This window comes from Malaya genurostris, chromosome 2 (genome assembly GCF_030247185.1).
Source record: "Malaya genurostris strain Urasoe2022 chromosome 2, Malgen_1.1, whole genome shotgun sequence".
Lineage (NCBI taxonomy): Eukaryota > Metazoa > Arthropoda > Insecta > Diptera > Culicidae > Malaya > Malaya genurostris.
The window spans coordinates 92,907,852-92,931,121 of record NC_080571.1 but is presented as its reverse complement, the minus strand read 5'-3'; the positions used below and the strand labels follow the sequence as shown (position 1 = coordinate 92,931,121).

Sequence of the window (23,270 nt, the reverse complement as noted above, 5' to 3'; positions counted from 1 at the left end):
TTTCTCAGAGATCACTGAACAGATCTTTACAAACTCAGATTCAAATGAAAGGTCTTATAGTCTTAAGGACATCCGGTTCCGGAATTATAGGGTGATATGCACTGAAAAAATGTCACTCACTTTTCACCGGCGTGATTGATTTTCACAAACTTAGATTCAAACGAAAGGTCTTAAAGTCCCATAGTTTGCGATGGAATTTTATTTTTATCCGACTTCCGGTTCCGGAATTACGCTCCTAATTTTCTCGGAAATTTTTTAACCGATTTTTACAAACAAAAATGCAAATAAAAGTCTTAAAATTCTTTAAAGTCTCCAAAAAGTTGATCCAGATCCAACTTTTGGTTCCGGTATTACAGCGCGATAAGTGGAAATTTTCAATTTCATGAGTAATTTTTCAAAAGTTGTGGAGAAGCGAGGTGCGAGTTTTTATGGAACTTATTGGTGAATGCATCCAATTGATAGATTTTATTAGTTAGTGGATATTTAAATTTACTCCGGGACTACAAGTTCCCGGTTTCTGCTTCCGAACGCATCGGTAATAGTGAAGAAAATCTCTAAAAACGGAACCCACTTCGGTTTCTCAGAAACGGTTAACAATCATGATTCAAATAAAAGCTCTCAGTGTCTTCAAAGATACTGTCCAATTTCATCCAGAACTGGTTCCGAAATTATAGGGCGATGAGAATCCAAACTTTTAAGCTGTCATACAAAATTATGCCAAACCGGTACGTGCTGGTACGAAAGAAGAAAACACCACCGCTTAGCACACATCGTACTTTTTTAAATGTTGAATAGTTTGCAGGGTTGCCACATTTGAATGTATATTAACTTGACATAACTGCTTACAAATTGATAAAGTTATAATAGTTTAGCCCAGAAGAAAGTTTTTGATTTTATTCAAGTTTGATAAAATAATCTTGACAGAATCTTCTAGTGATGTTTTTGAAAATATAAGTAATATGAGAAAGGCATCATTGCACCACTAGGTGGATAAAAAAGAGTTTTCATTTTAATAAGTATTGGTAGCAGTCATCAGTATTACCGAGTATAAAAACTTTAAACTTCACGTAACCGTATTTAAAACAACTGTAAGATCATATTCCAGCCAAGCGACCCATTCTTCATAAAGTTTATAAATCAAAATGAAGAGTCGGTATAAAGCTGCGTTAAATAAATGATTCAAATTTCAAGTTTTTGATGAACATTAAATTTATTAATATTTATTCGGAAAATGGCATTTGATTAATGCTTTCCTTGAATATATGTGTGTGTCATGTCGTATTTTGAAGATTCCATAATAAAAAAATCTTCGATTTTTAAGTTTTCTCTGAATGAAAAACCCCTTATGCACTTTCAATCGCCTCGAAATAAATGTGGATTAAGTCTTTATGATTAAAAAAATATTTTTTCTAACTATTCGTTATTTTGGTATAAATCAACTTAATTGCGTAAAAACTTGTGCTGGTGTTTTAAAAATAAAACACGAAAGTCCATTAAATTTCCTCCTTTTTGCTTTTTGAAATTTATTACGGTAGACAATCCAAATGGTGGCCACTAAATTTTGCTTAATGCAAAATGTACTTATTGTGCCATAAATATACTTCAATATTATCAAATTTGCTCTGAGTGAAACCAATTACTAGTTTTGTGCAAGAATCGTGGCATCCAATTACTAGTTTTGTGCAAGAATCGAATCGACAACAATGCTTCGAAAAAGATGTTTTTCTTCGTGCAATATTGATAGTGTATGCGCTGTTTTGTCGTGAATACGACTTACTTTACTAGGGGGCGCATTTTCAAAATTTGGAAGAGTGATAAGTTTATGAATGTGAATATATCTTGTTTTATCTAACGTATCAACATAATTTTTGCTACATGCCATCGGAAATATAATCATCAATTTATGATAACATTTTCAGTTAAATGACATAATCACAAATAATTGAAAACTAAAGTTTTTCGAAATGTTTGGTATCAACGAATATAAAAGAAGAAAACTCAAAACGACATTCTCGTATCTGACGTTCGCAGTGCGAGTTTCGCTTCAAGCGAGAGCGATTGCGTCATCCAGTTGCTGGTCGGTTGCATTGGAGCGAAATACAACCAAAAGTGAACAAAGATGGGAAACATTCTACAAAATCAACTCTTCAGCTTAGTGCAAACCTAGAATAATTTGATTAGATTTGTACACTTTCCGCAGTACGAAACTCGCACCAAACGAGTGCAAATAAAGCCAGCATTTGGTTTCTTCGAGTTCGAGAAAAATGCTCCGAACAGTGTTTAATATCTCAGACAGTTCCACAATTTGGCCTTTCTGAAAGTCAGAAATGAATCCCGCGCAGTATTTTGATAGTCTCTTCTGTTGAAATATGCAAGTCCGAAAAAAAATAACCACCCATTTGTGGAAAAGCTTCGAACGAAATCACGTAAATAGAAAACCCATCACAAAGATTGCTTCAGTATTGAATCAATTTGCGCTGTAAGTAGTTCTGCTGCATTCTACATTCAGCACTTCTGAAGGCTCTAAATGTTATCTAAAGAACTATTAGAATTACTTATCTGTTGAAATATGCACGGAACGACCGAAATTAGCTCTGCGCCTAATTCGTATTACTGTTTTTGAATTAGTTGATTTTAACAACAAAATTTCCAAAATAACTATGAAATTAGTTAAAATTGAGAATTTACTTTGCTGAAAAAAACTCTAATTTTTAGAGAATGTGTTTAGTTGGCGAATATCCTGGACACAAACCAGCAATATTTCAATCCAACACGAAATTCTCATTGACAACTAATTTTGTTATTAAAATCAGAAATTTTTTTCTATTTATCTATCACCATCATTACTGAAGAACAGCACAAAGAAAACAAAAATTAAATTGGGATTATTAACAAGTTTATTAGCCAAAAACTCTTGAGAAGTGTCAAAGCAAAACAATCGTTTAAAAGGCTAAAAAGGACAGTCTTGTTGAAACTGCTTGCAAATTGTTTAGATGTTTATCGAATGTGTTACGATATATCCATATATCGATTTCTAAACCGATATATAAAGATGATTCAAACTCTTAGTGGAAAGTGTATTTACTCAGAATTTGTGCGCATTTGAAGCGATTGTGCGTAATAATGTGTTTACGCGGAACAGTGAAGTGAGTCTCGAATGTTGCGCTCAAATTGTATATGTATTCGGTTTATGTTTTCCGATTGCTTAAAGTTTTCAGTGAGAGAGTCGATTTCGCGAAGTCGAATGAAGAAAACTGCGACTTAGAAGAAAAATTTTCGAAAAGAAGTTGATGTTTTGTTTAGGTCTTTTTCTCCAATATAACATCGTATTTATACCTGCCAATAAAGAAAAGACAACCGCGACTTAATTTTTTTTCGATAGTAGTGTGTAGTCATTGCGGTTTTAACATTTTCGGTGACAGTGCGCCATAAAGCTGCAGATTGCTGAAACCAATGCAATTATTTATGTTGGTTGAAAACAACGTTTTATTTCTCTAATTCAACTAAAAAATTAGTTGAATGGATATGAAGTGTGCCTTAGCTAAGAAAAAACAGCACGTTTAATTGGTGAATTCAACTAAAAAAATAGCCATTTCAACAAATATTTTATTATTATTAAGGGAATTAGAATTAAAAAATCTAAATTAGCAAAAGTAAGATTTTTTTAGTTGTCTCAAAAAATAACTAACTAAAATCAGAAAATCAAATAATTTTTTCGCCAAAAGGCTGGTTTTGGTCTTTCCGTGTGCAAATCAAAATTTTAAAAAATCAGTTTAGTGAAGGTTTACAGTCTGGTAGAGTCTAATTTGAATATTTTCGCATACTTTTATAGGCATTTTTTAATTGTTTTTTTTTGTGTATTGGTTTAAATACGCTTTGTTGACTTTAGGGTGTGCGAGTGGTCTCAGATGTTTTATCGTTCATTACATTAAAGATATTGTATTGTTCATTTCCATTACAGTAGAGAAAAATTTTCATAGAGGCTCTTTTCGAACCTAAAACATCAATATAGAAAGCCGTAGATATATCTCATACTTCTCATAACTAATCCGTACTTTAGTGAAGGTGCTTCGAGAGTTTCTAGGTAAAATGCGTAGAGAGATAAAGCTGGAGTTTTTTTTTCGGAAACGTCAATTGTATACGTTTTTAACGGTTTTCGTGCTTTGTAAGTTTACTACATGTTTTCATTTTTTCAATTTAGATCTTTCTACACAACATAATAAAAAGATTACCGAAATGAAACTTCTATAAATTCTATTAATGAAAAAGGGGAAGGAAACGTGCCAGTATTATTCGTATTCACGTCATCCAGTTATGTCTCTGATATTACCCACCCACCTGTTGTTGTAGCATTTTTGTTTATTTTTGGTGAGTTGCCTGCTCCTATTTTCTCGTTTACTGTGTATAATTTTTAAGTTAAAGTGCAAGGTTAACGAATACTGTATATTAGGGTGCTACATATATATTGGGGAATGTTGGGTCATGGTTTAAAAGAGTTTTCATATAAATTTAAGCGAATTTTAACAAATTTTTTTAATAGTGTCATCATACTTTCATACTTTCAAATTTTGTTGAAATCGGTTTCACATTTTCAAGATATTCAAAGAACTTTTTAATTTGTAAAATACAAAATATGCAGTCTGTGATGAAAATGTATATTTTGATAATTAAAATATATTTGTAAAAAATTCAAAAATTCTAAACACTCATTGAAAAAAGTTTAATGGAAAAACTTGATTTTGGGTGTCACTAAAAAACAATGCATCCTATCTCGATACCAATGTAATTTAAAGTATTCATGTCTTCAGCATGTTTTCTTGTTCAAACATGATTTACAACTTTTTCAAAGACTTAAATGCTCTATCTCGTATTGTATACAAAAAATTTTTTTCTACGTTTTTTTTTATGGCAACATTAATTATATTCAAAAAAAAATCGAGTGTTTTAACATAACTGGGACCACTGTGCGTTGGTGCAAAAAAGGAAACAATCTTCTAACTAGGTCCCAAAACATCCAATCATATGAACCGACTTTGAATATACCTAAAAAGCAAAGTCTAGGCAGTACATCCCTTTTGTGGAATTTGGCCTTTCTGTTTCAATTCTTAGAGTACAGAATCATTGCATGGCTAGTACTATGGATCCTACTGATACTAAGAATCCTTCCAGGTCGGGGCTCGAACATACGACAACTGGCGTGTAAGACCAGCGTCCTGTGCATTGAACCGCCAACCCGGGACTTGAATATACCTGGTCCCTCAACTTTTCTCCTCAACGTCTCAACCGATTTTCACAAACATAACATAACAAAGCCCAATTAAAAGGTAATCTGGAACTACAGTCACTTGGACCGATGCTGCAAAAAACTGAAAAAAATCTTCTAATTCTGGTGCAAAACAAAATTCAATTTTTAGGATTTGCTAGTTTGTGCCCGAAAAAATTTCCCTGTTTCTATTCAATGAGCAGTCAAGAATACCACTGTAATATTGTTGAGAATATAGGGCATTATAAACCACTAGGTGGATTAAAACAAGTTTTTTAAATATTTAAGAATAAAATAAATTCGTTCAACTGAAGTTGCACAATTGCTTTTGTTGCTCAGAAAAACTTCCTAACCCTATATACGAAAATGGGAATCGAGCACAGGTAGGCTACGTGAAAGGCGATGAACTTACTCTTCCCGCCATCACATGCGATATTTGTGGTAATTTGAAGGGGGAAAAGCATATATTTTCATTTCTTTATACGACAATAATAAAAAATACTATGTTAACCAAATTGTACTTGCATAAATATGAATATTTCCGGTAGTGTGGAAAACAATTTTTGCTTTCACCTGTTTAAAGAAATATTATCAAAACTCTTGCAATATTTCTTCGATAATCCTTCGTAAATCTGTTGCTAGAGAAATAGGAAAACATGAACTAATTAATTATTATTTAGAACAGAAATGTCAGCTACGTTTCTCGTGTCGAAAAAAAAAACAATTCCATTCATTCTATCTGTGTCGTGTTGTAACTAGACTGCAACAAACCCCATTTTATCACCACTTTCAATAACCACACCGTAATTAGTGTACCCCACTATCAATTGAATTATGCCAAGCTATATCCACAAATGTTATCAACGCAAATGGTTCCACGTTGCCATCGAGGGAACAATTATTCACTTGTTGGTTCGTTGGTCAAACAAACTCAAAACCATACCACCAGCACAAACTCTTCCTCCCGGTATTGCAATTACGCAAAAGCATGCAACAAATACGACCTCGTGCAAAGCGAAATAAACGTTCCAGAACTTTCGGAACTTTGGACGGCTGGCTGTACACTCGGTAATAGTAGCAATAGTAGCAATCGTCAAGTTCTATTGATGCATTCCAATTTCAAACCGGGTCTCGCCCCCACCATTGTTTGTGCTGAGTGTGCACAGTTGCAAAATGTACCCGATTGCCATCAGGTCGCCGTCGTCGGGTACAGCTGGGCCAAAAAACAGTTTAATGAATCAATCATGAGGAATCACCTTGCTGTCGAATGTAGGTGGACTGATCAATTCACACATTTTCTGCGACTGCGATAATGTTTTTCTCGCTCTCCTAAAGCGTTCGTCGTTTGATCTGCTTGACTGCGTTCCTTTATTAGTTTGATGAAATGTTACAACTTTCAGCACATCCTTAAGTATCGATTGGATGCCACTTGGCCACGAAAAATCCTGCGAACCTGCGACACTCTGGAAAAATTTCACCTCACTATTTCCTCATTTATTTCACAAGTCCCAGGATATCACATGAATGACCTTAACTTGTTGGTGCTTTCAGCACATGCACGCACACAGGCACAAGGATATGCACCGAAAAATGATGCCTTAAACCGGAAGTTTGAGCCGTTCACGATTCGTTTCGCGGTCACAAAACTAAAGTCCTCCAATTTTCATTCACCACAACGATTATAGCATACACAAAAACTCGGTACTACGCGTTGTTGTTCGTTCGAAAGATGCAAAACTTCAAAGCAGTAATCCCGCTACTTCCGTGCCGTCTAAAGTCTCTCGATCTACTAAGGCACAGTTCGCCTACGGGGGGAGATTTTGTTCGGTGCTCACAACGTTTATTATTTTTTTGTGTGTGCCCTGGTAGCACCTGGGGACTATGCGGAGCAGACTCACCGTGGAGCCGCGCAGATGCTTATCCAATGTTTGCCCGGAGGCTGAGTGTGAGAGAGAGAGGGAAAAAGAGCGCGCGCACGATAAAAACATTTATCACTCAACAGAAGCCAGTGAGTGATTCGATCAAAACTTGTTGTGGAACGAGGGATCATTCGGTGGTGATTTTTTTTGTTCAATAAAATCAAGCATTTGATTTGAAGGATTTTAAATTTATTGAAGAAGCTAGTTGAAGTTCTTGAAGTGCAAGTGGTCATGGGCTTGTTGTGTGATCTAATATTCGCAACTTCAATTATTGCTGATAGATCAATTCACTTTGAATTCAGGAAACTGGTTTCTAAACGTTGGACACTGGATTCTAGTTACAAAATAATAGACTCTGTATCAGCACCCTAGCCTCTAGGTGCTTAGCTCAACTCTACCCAATCGTGTCTTCGCACGGAACTCTGGATTCTACATTGTCATTTTGGGGTTTTTGTACCGCAAAAGAGTAACCGGTTTGTGCTAAATACACAAGACTTTTTTTTCTTTAATGTTTACGTTCTGTTTTCGACTCATCAGTGCACTAGCAGTTGGAGTTCAGGCCTAATGGCACCTTACAGTTCATCATAAATTGTCCACTATGAAATCTTCAAAGTATTGACTCTGAACTCTGGATTATAGACTTCGGGCTGTAGATACTAAACTTTGTAATCTGGACTCCAAACCCTAGAACATAGACTGTTATAACTGAACTCTGAACTCAAGATTCAGGACTTTGTATACTGAGCTCTGAATTTTGGACTCTGTTGCTATGGCCGGAATGTAAACTGTAAACTTTAAACTAAGAACTATGCACTGTAGATATTTATTTATTCATTTATTAAGGAGTAAGGGAAAAACCCACTAGAACTGAGATTCTGGCATTCTCCTTCTCCAACAGGCATAAAACCATCTCATCTGTTGTATCAACAGATGATATACATCCATATGATACATTACAATCATTGTCTTAATCTAAAACATCAACGCTAACGCTTGTCGTGTATGTTTATAACGCTATTAAAATAGTAAAACTAATAAAGTTTGCAGGAAAAGAATCTAAGCGGTACATACTGGAGACTGGTTCATTGAAACCGTAGTTAGTTCTAGCGCGAGGAACTGGGAGAAAAGGATTGAATGGCAAACTACGAGGATGGATGTCAAAATTCAGCAGTTGTGGGAGATCTGCGCAATCAATCCGGAACTGGATTAAATCCGCATCCGGTTCCTGGTTTTTAGACTGTAGATTTTGGATCCAGAGCTCTAGATTTTTTATTTAAGATTCCGGACTCTGGATTATGGATTCTGGATTATATATTCTGGACTTAGGAAACTGAGCTTTGGACTCTGAGATACTGAACTTTGGGCTCAGTACTCTGAATTATTAATTAAAGACTTTGCATACTGGACTCTGGATTTGGGACTCTGGACACTAGACTCAGCATACTTGAATCTTGGACTCTGGACCGTGGATTCTAAATTCAGAATTCTCGACCTAAGACTACGGACTCTGGACTCCTAGAATGTAGACTCTCAATGCTCAACTCTAAACTCTGCATTCAGAACTCTCTGATCTCGGACTCCAAAATTTCAATTTTATTATTGACTCTAGATTCTGAACGCTGAATATAGGAAGCTGTACCCTAGATTCCAAACTCTGGGCTATGAATACTGAACCATAAAATCTAGACTCTTATTGCTGAACTCTAAACTCGGGGTTCTGAACTCTGAACTCTGGACTCTAGTGCAAACGCCTAACCTTTAAACAAACCTTTAAACCAACCTTTAAATTCTTGACTCTGAATGCTAGACTCTGAACTTCTATTTCTAGATTCTGTACTCTGGATTATAATCCAAGGCTCTGGGTTCTGAAGTCTGAACAATAGATTCTGCACTCTGAACTGTAGATTTTTGACTCTAAATATTGGATTCTAGATACTGGGGTTTTGTCTATGGACTCTGTATTCGGCCGAGGACTCTGGATGCAGAGATTTAGACTCTAAAATCTGAACACTGAATGCTGAATTCTGGATTCAGAACTTTGAACATCATTAAGCACTGTTAATTCTGGACTATGGACTCTGGATTCCAAACTCTGAATTTTGGATTCTTGGCGTTAATCCTCGGGCCTTAGACCATGAATTTTGAACTTTGATTAAAGAACTCTGGATTCTGGAATATTAAAACACTACAGTCTGTAATCTGGACTCTGAACTCTAAACACTGGGTTGTTAACCTCAGGACTCTGGACTTTGGACTCAAATACAAACATACAAACGCCATGATGTAAGCTATTGAAATTTGAGTCTGGACTCTAAACTTCTTTGAACTCTTGATGCTGAACACTAGTCTTTGAACTTTGATGGAGTATGGATTCTAATCTAAGGACCTTAGACTCTGGGCTCTGAAATCTTAACACTAGATTCTGAGCTCTGAACTGTAGATGCTCGACTCTAAACTATGGATTTTTGACTCTGAGTTCTGGTCTCTGGATTCTGCACTTCTAGGCTGTGGACTAAAGATGCTGAGTTTTGAACTCTGAAGTTTGGATACGGAATGCTGAATTCAGAGTTCTGAATTCTGAACTTCATTAGGCACTGTGTAATCTGCACCCTGGTTTTTAGACTCTGGACTCTGGATACTAACCCGGGTTGGCGGTTCAATGCATACGGCGCTGGTCTTACAAGCCAGTTGTCATATGTTTGAGCCCCGACCTGGAAGGATTCATAGTGTCAGTAGGATCGTAGCACCAGCCATGCAATGATTCTATACGAATCGGCTGCGAAGTCTGTTGAAAGAGAAGGGCCAAATTCCACAAAAGGAATGTAATGCCAAGACTTTGATTTGCTACTCTGGATGCTGAACTTTAAATTTTGACTTTTGAGATATGAACTCTGGGATCTAAAAACAGTACAGTCTTACAGTCTGTAATGTGAACTCTAAACACTGGGTTGTGAACTCAGGACTCTGGACTTTGGGCTTTGAACAGGAAACAGGGCTTAAAATTGTCTCGCATTCTCAATAAAAAAAATCCAATCTAACAGCATCATATTCGTTTTTGTTTACTTTCTCTTTCGTAAATAATTACCTCCAAAGCAAACGAAGAGAGAAGAAACAGTGTCATCTCTCATTGCAAAAAAGAGAGTATCAATGTTAGCGTCACTTGTTCTTCGACGACAAGACGAAACCAAAATGACGTCCGCAATGCAATGAAAATCTGTGACGTTTGGGTACAAAACGTTTCTAACATATGATAAACCAAAGTAATGGCAACCCAGAACTTCTTTGGAGACCAATACTACTATAGAAACGAGCATCAACAGATAAAAAAGTGTTCTGTCATTATCGATTCTCGAAGCTTCGGTTGAATATCGACACTGAACAGTATATCATTTTCACTGAAAACCGAAAATGACTGAAAGGGTAAATAAAATAAAGAACACAATCTTGAAACTACTGTTCCGCTTATGTTGTTGACTGGACATGAATTTCGTTCTCCAAATTTTGCAAGCGGAGTTGACAGTGACATTTATTTAGCTCTGATTCTGAGTACTAAATTGTGGACTCTGTACTCTAAGAAGCTAGACTCTTCATACTGAACTCTGGACTGCAAACGCGCAAAAATGCTAGCTCTGGGCAGTGGTCTTTGGATACTTAAATCTGGGCTCTAATTAATGTTTGACTCTGAGCTGTAATCTCTGTATTTTGGTATCTGGTCCCTGGAATAAGAAATGAGAACAAATTGGCTCAAGTTGCACGTTCCCCAGTTGTTTAGAGATATCTACATCGTTATTACTTTTCATCATTTTACTATAGGCAAGGGAAGGACAAAAAGAACAGAGAAATTGTGTAATTGTGTAGTGGATAAGTAGGGAAGACAGTTAAAAATAACAACAAACAAATCGTTCTGCATATTAAAAAGAAATGATTTTGAAGCATTTAAGCTCCTGCAGCCATTCAGTCATCGACACGAAAATACATTTTGACTTGGGAGCTACAATGTTTGTGGCTTTTTACGACATGGAACAGAAAACCAGTGGATCAAATTTTGGTTGAAAAAATTTCGCCGGTTGCCACATGGCCTTATTTTTTTGATTTGAAATATCAGTTTTCAATCATCAATAATCGCACCTCGGTTGTACCTCTTTGGGTGCGATATCGCACCTACAATACATCTGAACTTGGGTTTCTAAACTCTGGACCTTAAACGCAGGAGTACGAGCTCCAGACAGTAGGTTGTCAACACTAGAGTCTGTATTGTGAACATAAAATTCAATAAAAATCAGATTACAATTCATAAAATCGGTAAGAATTCGTAAATTCTTTAAAAAAACTAAAATATTAATTTTTCCTCGTCGATTTTACGGATTTTGATCCATCCCTACACTATAGATTTCGGACTCGGGATCCTGGACTGGACTCTAGACACAGAAGTTCAGCCTCTGGATTCAGGATTTTGTACTTTGGATTCCAGATTTCAGACTCTAGGCTCTGAACTTCATACTTTGAACACTAGACTCTAAATTCTGTTCTTTGGAATCAATCGAAAATTTTCAGATGGAAACGGACCCGTTCAAGTACGCAAGCATATAAATACAATTTGAAACAAAGTTTATGAAAATCGGTTGAAAAATTTTTGAGATGTCACGTTCACCGCAAAGGTAGTTTTGATCTTCGATCTGAATGAAATTTCTCACAGTCAGTTACGATAGTATGAACTATCAGAATATGCAATAAAAAATATTTCGATTTTTTAATCCGCAACTCCGTATACAACCCCTTAAACCAAACGTCGCGAAATATTTATTATCGTTTAAGTCCACACCTTTTGTATTTGAATTAATAGCAGGTTTGGTTCTCAGGACAAGCTGTTAATTGGCTGAGTCAATAATCACAACTGAAACGTAGAACAGAGCTACTGTATTTTGTCAACACTGCGTTTTATCTGTTTTCTGTTGTTTCCGTCAAGCTTTCAAGGAAGCAGTCACATCTAAACCAAAACAGAGAAAATAATTGCAAAAAAGGGTGTGTAAAATTTCTAAACTTGATAATAATCGTAACTCTTGGTTTCATATCAAGCTCACATCAGGGCTCAAGTGAGATGAGAGTTCAATAGAGCGAGGAGGTGTTCAAAAGTTGGAGAAGGCGCAAAAATTTGAAAGAAAAATGCGTCATCCACAATATTGACACTGTAAAACAAATTCTGAAAACAAAGTATGAATTGGTGAAGTAATTTACACTTTTATATAATAGGTACTGTATTGTTCAAGAAACTTCATGTTGAATCTTTCATGGGGGGAGGGGGCGGGGGGCGGTAGATAAAATCCTCAAATCCTTCCCCTCCTTTTCTCAAAGAGCTCGTTTGTATACAAAGAAAAGAGTATTGGATGAAATTGATGATGGTAATAACAAATGAAATTTCGAGATAAACTGATATTTGCATGTACAAATTTTCATAGCATTCTGTCAAGTGGTTATCGAAATTACTTTCAAGCAAGAAATACTTCAACAATTTTGTGCGCGGTTTTGGAAAATTCAGTCCTGTCCCACAGATGGGTTTTATACTAGAAGACAAAAGGTCGAATGACAAAACGTAGAACGAAAAAAAGTCGAATGACAAAATATCGAAAGTCACAAAACGTCGAATGTACCAGAAGGTCGACTGCGACAGAAGGTTGAATATAAAAAAAAGTCGAAGTACCAGATAGTCGAAATACCAAAACATCGAATACAACAAATCGTCGAAGAGTATAACAGGAGGTCAAATGCTACTAAAGGTTGAATACGACGAATGGTTGAAAATGGTTAATGGTGAGAAATTGCGAAGCCGCATATACGAGGGCAAGGGACCGATGCGGCACTAAGCATTCGAACCTGTGATCCACTCGTTTGCCCGGTTTACTTAAACATAGTTTGTTTGCCGATTTTAGGTCCGATCGAGCGGTAGCGAGGTCGGACGGCACTCAAACCTGTGATCTATCCGTTTGCCCGGAATATTGGTTTGTGTGTTATTTTGTAACATAAAATAATGTCTTCATGAAGTTGATAAAGACCATTCTTGAACATGTAAAGTAGGGAATCACAGAAAGAAAGACGTTCATGAAACAAAATGAATATAATTATTGTAAATATTGTAAATAAATGTTGTCTATTATTTTCCACAATTTTAAATAACTTGTCATACTTTTCCATCTGTTTTCTAATCTTTTTGATTCCGTCATCTATTGTGTCAACCAGAGATGGCATTTCACCAGAGTGATACACGCTGGAGTCAGATTCTTGTCCACACCGAAGATGCAAAAAACGAAGCACTGCACAAAGAGGAAAGCGCACTTTTTCTCAGTGTCGAATAGACAGCATTTGAGTGTGTGCTTGTGGTTAAAGCAACTGGCGCGAGTGAAACACATTCTCTTCGCATGAATCGCTCACACGCGCTCTCGTCTAAATACACCCAAGTGACCACTGGAGCGTGATGGTGAGCGAACACTTCTGTGAACTTCAATTAATAGAGAGTAGATCTGGCCTTGCTATGAAAAATTTGCAAGGAAAACCGAAAATTTTACAATGAATTGTTTTATTTTGCTGATTTTGCGTGTCCACGCTTCTTCTACGCAAACCATACAGCAGAGTGCTCACCGGCGTGTACACCTCTGTGAAAGTTTCTGCATCCACCTCAGAGAATTTATTAGCTAATGTTCTAGCACTTTGGTGCGATTCAGTGGAAGAGGTAAAAGGAAATAAACAAACGCACTCATGATTCGTGCACACTTTATACAACAGTGGTGTATAAATGTGAAAGAGAAGAGCTCTCGTTGAAGTTGTCAGTGCGAGGGGAGAAATTTTGCTTGCTCTTCGCCACACAGAGAAGATAGACATCTCTGGTGTCAACCTTCCAAAGGATTAGTGGTTCGAGGCTCTTTAGAACACTTTAGTGCACGTTCCACAAACTTATTTCAAATAATGGTTTACTTCACTTTCCATTGCTCTGAGCTTTTTTTATGATTGCCGAGAACATAATTTTTCATCACATTTTATGATTTGAAAAGCTTTTGGTACGTGCTCTTGTGGTACAAAAGCCAATGCTTCTACTTTCTTGAATGTCATATAAACATCTTTGTTCTCGATATACAGTGAGCGAAATCCTGTACACTGTACTCTTTTGAAAAAAATTGCTGTGAGATGAAAAAAACAATATTTTTGCTGCGAATCCGGAAATACTATTGATTGTTGCTTTTTCAAAATCTGTAAATGTTGTATCAAAAATAACATTGAAAGATTTTGCAATTTTCGATAACTCATTGAGGTTCGCTCGGTTTTGCTAGGTGAGAATAAGTTGACCAGCGACCAGTTGACTGCTTCTGGTAGGAAAGGGCAGACAATCAATACTACCTTCATAGGGGTCTGTCGCTGACGATGTCCAGCTAGCGACTGACACCTTTAAAGAAGGTGACAAGCGATTATAAATACACTCTCCTACTCAATGCTTGATCGGAGAAATAGGTATAAAGCGAGAAGACTAGTGTTTGATGGACAGAGAAGATGTTTGGATATAAGGTATCGGTCGGGTGACGGCCAGGATGTAGAGCATGTTCGATGTACGTGCTACTGTGTCTGACTGGCGTTTTAGAGTGACTAAAACAAGATTCAGAGTGGCGAAATGGTAGCGCGTATGCACGGAATGCATAAGAACGCAGGTTCGAGTCCTGTCTCTGAGCGTATCTTTTTCCAATAAATTATCTTTTCTGTTAGTTTTTCATTCATTTGGCTTCTCCAATATATGTTTCCGCTCAGTCATTGCAAAACTGAAGAATAAGTTGACCAGCGGAACGAATCGTCTTGTCTCACCTGCCAGTCGACGAATATTTTCACTGGTTGAAAACAACAGTATTCGGCCATGTTCGCTATGCTAATTCTTCAAAAGAAATGGGATTCCATCTAAGTTTTTTTATGAATTCTTCCAAAAGTTTATCGAAATCGCTCTCAGACAAAGGATTCTTCGGATAAGAACCGACGAATCTTCGGACTCATTAACATATGCGCTTCTGTTTCAGTTTCGAGATCATGGTTTGAACCTGATAAAGTACTAAAAATGAAAAATTCAGCACGACTGAACTATCACAATAATTCGTGTTAATTTGTAATGAATAGAAGGTTTGCTGAAATGTATCTTTTGAATCTAACGAATCATTATATATCACGCATAGTAATATTTCGGAATATCTAAAAATCTTGTCAATTAGTTTTCCTACAGCTATTTATGCTTTAGAAATTAAATATTGACACTGCTCATTTCAACAAATAATTATGCAGTGCAATTACGTAGATTGATAGTGATTACCAAAAACAATTTAAAAATTTGGAAATAAACACTTTGCATCATTTTCCTACTATATTCAATTATCGACTTTTAGGACCGCATACTTTGCCTCGACTTAACTCTGGCGATTAATTGGGTTTAACAGTTGATATTCAGTGGATATATGCCATTCAACATACCCAGAATTCACTCTTACATTGTATTCTACTTATTGTTGTATTCTATCTTCCGTTATATTCGACTTTTTGTCCCTTTCGACTTTATGGTGTATTCGACCTTATAGTTGTTCGACTATGTGTTACATTCGACCTTTCGTTATATTCGACGTTTTGATATTTCGACGTTTTGTCGTATTCGACCATTTGACGCATTCGGCCTTTTGTTCTTTCGACCTTTTGATGTTTCGACCTTTTGATGTTTCGACCTTTTGTTCATAGACGTTTTGTCATTCGACATTTTAGTATTTATTCTGCAGAAGTGTTGGTGCAGCCGAAATGCATCGTAATGGACAACGAGACATACATTAAAGCATTCGGAAAAGTTCGGGAAGGAGAAGGTCGAATAAGTTGCCAAGAGCTACGTGATGTGGCAAGCGATCTGTTGGTGCGGTAAATTTATCAAGCCGTACATAACGGCCAATAACATCAACGTCGAAATATATAACGAAGAAAGTCTCCCGAAGCAAATATTGCCCTACCACGAAGATGACAATCTGTTTTGGTTGGATCTGGCATCGTGCCATTACGCAAAACCGGTGATGAAGTGGAATTTTGTGGTTCTTATACAGAAGGAGGCAAATCCGCCAAACTCACCGGAAGTCCGCCCAATAGAAAAATTCAAAAAACGTCTTCAAAAAGAAGCAGGAAGAGTGGATGAATGTATGGAAGAAAAAACATGACGCAGGTGTTGCACAGAAGCAGATGGGTAATGTTAACTCCAAGGTGGCATTTGCCCTAGGAGAGAAGGTTGAATAAATCAAGTTTTCAAATACATAGCTTATATGTGTTTATTTATTTCCTTAGGGAGTTTCAAAACTATTCGACTCAAAATGTATGTTTGGTGATCATTATGTCCTTGTATCCGACTAGCAAAAAAAGCTTATAGTGATATTCGTGACGTCGAATTAAAAGCTAAAACAGCTAAACAGAATACTTAAAATGCTGCCGCATGAGCCGCATTGAGGTATTTTCATACCAAAACCAAAACAATAGCACAGTGGAAATGTAGAATACAGTGACTGAACTTAAAATGTATTTGAATTATCTTTGAGCGAGCAAGATTGACAGTTTCGAAAAGTATATTTCTATTGTTGATACTAAATGAATGACACAATAAAATAAAACGATGAGTAACTATTTTACTATTTTAAAAACAAATTAGTGTCAGAAATTATTCTAATAAAAAGGCAAAAGATGGTTTAATGAGACTAGGTCGATGACAAGAAAAAGGCATTATCACACCCAGGGCCGGTGAAATAGGTGAGTGTGGTGGGTAGTAGTACCCACCCGAAAATTACAAAGGTGGGATTTTATCCACCTGAACTTTCGAGCAAAAAACAATAATGACAATAATTTTATTTATAACAATAAGAATATTCTTTTTGTTACTCGGAATAATAATTAAAATCGCAAAACCTAAACCCAAAAAAGCCCCGAAACTCGAATAAATTCGTATCCCGTACCTGTTGAAAATAAAAAAAATTTGCACCAGTGCACGACTCGAACCCGACAAACATATCTTGTCTGTACCCGAAAATACCAATACCCGTCATGCTCGGGTCAGGTTTCGTGAACAAATACCTGGTAGAAGGTGAATATTAAGTTACTAAAACATTTCTGCTTGCTTAAATTAACCTTTTTACGTCACACCATTCCGTTCTTTATCTTCACAAAAAAATCATTTAAAATCATTTGACGTAGGACTACGTCTTTGTTTTCTATACCGGGGTGCAAATTCAAAATACAGAAATAAAAACCTTAGAAACCGTGGTCAGGTTTTGAATATATACATCTCAACTATTTTATGACTGATTTTCGATATCGTTATACATACTGTTTGGACATATTTCTACGCATCGATTCAAGTAGATAAATCAATATATTTTTGATAACCGGCGATCGAAACTTCAATTAGCAACGAACCATGTCTAATTTTCTCTAACAGTTCACGACACTTTCGCTGCTATTTAATGAGTGCATTCGCATTTAAGAAAATCACTCACACAACACAAAATTAAGTATCGAATTGATTCGCACTTCGTACTGTTCGATACTACCGTAGAGAAGGTTGCTAACGTTCAAAAAGTCCAGGAACCAACTAGAAAAACTACATTTCTCGAGCAAACAGTTTCTTTATTCATCAACATGTTCACTTTCAAATGCAATACAATCGTTCTAGACCTATTTCTAACTTCTCGATGCCATACTTATAGAATGATTTGTCCATGGCCTGAAAATAGGCTTCAGTTGCGATGATGACTCTTTCATTCGAGCTCGAAGTATCTTGTTGAGATTAGCCAAAGACAAATAGTCGCTGGGACTAGGTTATTGATTCAAATTCAAATTTGTTCAATTTGACCATTGCTGTCATTGACTTGTGGCACGATGCATTGTCTTGGTTAATGATGGTTTATTTCTTTTTCATATGTGGCCGTTATTTTTCGATTACACACTTCAACCGAATTAATAACTCAATGTAATGATCATTTTTATGGTAATTCCTTTTCATGGTAGACCATGTTAATTATACCTTGAACATCTAAAACCTTACGCCATGATTGTTTCAGCTTCCTGTAGTGTTTTTAGACGGCTTTTCCTGTCTAAATGCTTATATGATTCCGGAGAAAAATGGTGGATCCATGATTCGTCCACTGTTTCATACCAACGCAAGAAATTCATTTTATTGCGACTAAACAGTGCCGAACAGCTATCTGGCTCGTTGATGCGTTGTTGCTTTTGTTCGATTGTGAGCGAACGAGACACCCATTTGGAAAAGACTTTTTCCATGCTCAGATTTTCGCATAAGATCGTTTCGCCTGAGAAATTGACAACTATCCCAGGGTAATTTAGAGCGCTTAAGATTAATTTCTAATTTCTATAAGATGAACTCGATTAATGAGAAAAAGTTAATTGCTTCAACCGAAATCGCAGAATGGTAGAGAAACTTAACGCTATAAAAATAACGGCTTGCATACAAAACTTGAACACAAGCTTGGCGAAGAGAAGCTTGAATATCCAAATCGTTATCGCAAGCATGTACAAAGATATAATTGCATACATTCGTGATATTGGTGTAATTTCTTCGGCTATAAAACAAATACAAATCGAGACAAACAAAGTTCGGTGTAGGTTCCTAATAAAAATCAATCTAAGCAGACTCTCGTGCAATTACGGATTCAAAAGTGTGACGATTGATTGAGCTGTTTGATTGTAGATCATTAGAAATTTTGGTTGTCTTATTCCACATCAATGGCTCGAACAACCCCATGGGGCTGATCCTTGTAGTTTTTTTTTATTGAATCCGGGTGCGGGTAATACTTCTTCAACCATTGTTACCAACGCTAGTTTTTACCTTTAAAAAGCAATGTTTTATCAATACGCGGAATTCGTTATTTCAATTTTTATTCATAAATGATGTAATGTCACTTATATACGGGTAGGTTTACTGTTTGTAGTCCGATTAACGTGAAAAATTGATACATGTCATCTTAAAAATGAGCTTAGTTTTACATTAGAAACGTCGTCTCTTGGTCTCCCGTCCTGGAACTTTTGGAGCAGTGTGTTGTGCACATCAGCGACTGGACTGTTTATGGATTAGTTTTGTGCGCCGTTCGATTCGAACAAGACATTTTGATCGAGAATCAGTTTTTTCGCCGTATTTGAAGAAATTCAGGATGCCCTTGATCATGGAGTACCTGATGAATGAGTTCAGCGCCTTTCATCATCAATTCCAACAAACTAAACAGTCAGGATAACCAAAATTTTCAATGAATTGCAGACACAAAAGACTGCTGCCTTTATAATCAAAACAAATAGTGGTAGTGATTTTTTAAAACTAGTTGGGTAGCCCTACGTCAACAGATCGAATAAACTCAAAGTAGTTTTATGTTATATTCAACCTTTAAATGTGTAATTTTGTTTTAAAATAAAATACCGAAAATTCTTCGAACTTTGCGTTTACGCGTTTCATGGATAGTTTCATCGAAACAAAAATCGATCTTACACTATTAAGGGATAAATATAATTTCTATTAGAATTAAGGAATACTTCATAATAGTGGGTCGTACGAAAAGTTACCCACCTGGGCTTAACATGTTTCACCGGCCCTGATCACACCACTAGATGGATTAAGAAACCTTTTTTTTTCACTCATTCTACCGAGGGAGCACCCAAAAGTATTCGATAATTTCGTTTTCATTGCAGTGATCTTTTTCACAACTGCCTTAACTGTTGATAGCTTGATGTTTTGATAGCGCCATTATTTTCGTTTGTCAATGCGATCTGAAGTACTGGAAGGTATTATTTCTACTTCCTTAACAAATTCCATTTTTTTGTTCGAGTTCTATGAGTTAGGAATTGGATTTTCTCGACACGCTAAACACATTTCATAATATTTTGTTTGTTGAATAGTGTGTTAAAATTGTGTTGAAGATTTAAGAAACGAAACAGATTTGTTTCAATATAATTTAATGTATGGATTTAATGTGACTTATCAGTCATGTTTTCAAAAATAGAAAACTTTGAAACATACCATTTTAGACAAGGTTTAACAAGATTTGACAAATTTTGCCGTTCTCGATACTGTAGTAAATTCATTGAATTCCTTGTATTATTATACAATAGAACGGCACGGAAAATAATCGGAACAAGCAAAGCCTTTGACGTTCAGAACACCTCAATGAGGTAATAAAAATGGATATTTGGTTACGAACGACGACAGAACCGGTACGAAGTTCCCCAGGCATCGGTTACTAAAAATGCAAATGAGTTTGGATTAAGTTGTTTACAACGTCAGCAGTAAACAGTTTTTCTCCGAGACGGAAAGAGTAACAAAAAAAAAAAACAAACAACAGTAATAATATGATTGAACAGGCGAATTACACACACGAAACAGATCATTGATCGTTGACGAACGCGATTGTTCGGCCGTGATGACGTGGGAATAGGTGCGAGTTCACCGAATATAGTGCGTCAGCTAATGAGCGCTTCGGTGATGCCAAATCTATTGTGATCCGGTACGGTGAACCGTAGAACCTTCGCGACCTATTGCAGAGGTAATTAGAACAGCTAATAGCATTGTGCATTGATTTGATTAATCACCTGGTAGCGAACGCAAAGTGCTGCCGTGCATGAGCATCGTATGAGTGCTCGATGAATGGCGTTCGGTGGCGAAACAGTTCTCTTTGCAGTGAGGCGCCCGATGATATCGGTTTCGTTGGAAAATTTTACCCCCCCTCGAACGGGAAATGAATTAGCTCCATAGGTGCACTGATGCCATGCCGGTGCTAATTAGCGTCAAATTGGGAAATGGCAGCAAGTTTATTGCTTAGATAAACAAATTTGGTATTCCGAGTACGCGCACCAGTGTCTATCTGAGGCAAAAGTCGGTCTCTTGGGACACGTTTTGAAAAGGTGCTGTCGAGTAAAAAAAAAGCTAAGAGAATGAAAATCATTTACAAACACCAGATCGTAATATTTTGTCCCGTGTTCCGAGCACGCGCAAGTCACTCGATCGGAGAAGGTCGCAGGTTCGATCGCGAGACGACAACCGTTCGGGCAGTTTTATCCAGAGGTGTAAATTTAATGACAGCATCGACGAGTCCCTTCCTACAGTGACCACCGCAGATTGAACGATCGGGGGGACCGATCGGAGGGGACCGTTTGAGGCGCAGTCACTAGTTTTGATAAATGTTCATAGACCACTTTGGACATAGTAATTAATTAGTGATAATTGCAAGGTGCACTTGTTGCACCGTTGTACCGAGGACTTGACTTGTGAAACTGCCGCCGATGTGATTTATGGATTCCGTCAAACCAATATCAACTGTGTTGATATTCAGACAAGGCGTTCCCACTGTCACTGCCCAGAGGGCGAAACGAAACACAGTTGTCATGATAATGATAGAGGAATTCACCGCCGGCTAATTCACACCTCTCTTCCAAACGAATACTTTCTCTGTGCAACGTGCCGTGTTCAATGTACCATCGGATCATCAACCTACTCACAGCACAGCAACATCCGCTGGGACAGATTAAAACTGTTTATATCTCACTCAGGGGACTCCGGCTTCCAGTGCATGGGGGCTATGTGCTATGCAACGACATTGCCATCATTTGCATCGTGATAAAAGAACAGGTTCAACTTCCTCGTTAAGCCAACGAGTCCTTCTGAGAGCGTTTAATTTTATTGCGGTGCCGTTTTTTTTTTATTTTGCTACTTACACCCCTCACCTCACCCACCGCGACCGCCGGCTGCCAAAGTGCCAGACAAGTCCGATCAAACAACTTTGATAAAAGCTCCCGCTCCTCGCCCGTGACACACACCGTGCGGGTTAGTTGCGCTCAGGAACCACGTTCTTTGCCGTGTTTACAATAAAAATCCGACGAATGGTGTGCGTGCTGCTAGCTACTGTGTTACGCAGGTTGTGCACTTCCCTCCACTGAACAAAACCACTTTTTGCCAGACCTTGCAAAATCTGCTCAGGTTTGGAGGTTTCGGGGTTTGTTTTATTCCTACGATCGGACTGTAGGAGCTGCTGCTGCTGCTGCTGAAGCGATATCAGAAAGTGCTTCAAATTGCACCACACCAGAAAGTGCACCTCGGCCTAGACTGCTCAGGGACGGTGCTGTAATCGATCAATGCCGCGATTGTGGACAGGAAGGAAAATTTGTATCGTTGATAAAAAAAATAACAATAATGCAGTTTTATTGCTCGAATCTTGACTCCGAGAATTTTTATCGATTACAGGAAATATATCTAGTTTAGCTGGTTGCTTTCCGAAAAGGAAGTGAAAAATCTTTTATTTATTAGCGAATAGTTCAAGGATAACTGCGAAACTGAAGCTGGTAGTGATCGAATCACCTATTTATATGTCTCATCACGTCCACATAAATATTATATTACACTATTCAACAGGCAAAATAATGATCTTTAAGAAATCGATATTTGACATCAAAGCAATTTGGGAGACTTCGAAATGATACTTCGTTGGGCGAATGGTTACAATATTGTATTGTAACAAATTGTGACAAGAGAGGACGAACTTCCTTGGCATAACGTTACGTATCGATCAAAGTATAATATCGAAAATTTTAGTCATGTTAATTAATAACGAGACTAGACTTATATCAGCACAGCTTTTTCTAATAGCATATACGAATTTGGTGATCGGAGTCAGATTTATTTTAACTAAAAATATGTCTTTGATTTAAATTTTTGAGAGTTCTTCTGATTGACTCAATAAATTAAAATATTAATTGTTGTGTCCCTGTATAAAACGTATAAATCGAAAAATCAGTGTCGGTGTCACCTACGAAAAACACCGTGTAACTTCGGAAATCCACGTATAAAAAATCACGTAAAATAAGACCTCGGTGCACTATGAAAATTTTGAATACTAAGCAATATATAAACATACAAATATATGTACTGCAATAGGGATTTTTACTTGTTGTTTTTATTAAAATTTTAATCTTTTAAAAAAACGAAGGGGATATGGTATAAATGATGAAAAAAATCATAACTTTTGCGAATTTTTTTCAGAATTATCGTCCAA

General features: G+C 36.9%; 1 protein-coding gene across 22 annotated transcripts in view; it reads right to left on the bottom strand.

Annotated features, from left to right (window-relative positions):
- The window catches only part of LOC131430093 (TLD domain-containing protein 2), a 514,027-nt gene that overhangs the window by 31,029 nt on the left and 459,728 nt on the right, over positions 1-23,270 (bottom strand). The window contains exon 1 of one of the 22 annotated variants that reach the window (XM_058594772.1): positions 6,520-7,056. The exons of the other annotated variants lie outside the window; for them this stretch is intronic. Within the exon in view, the coding sequence (XP_058450755.1) occupies positions 6,520-6,558 (39 nt within the window). The 5' untranslated portion in view covers positions 6,559-7,056. Of the gene's footprint in view, positions 1-6,519; positions 7,057-23,270 lie in introns of those variants that run through there. 22 annotated transcript variants of the gene reach the window in all.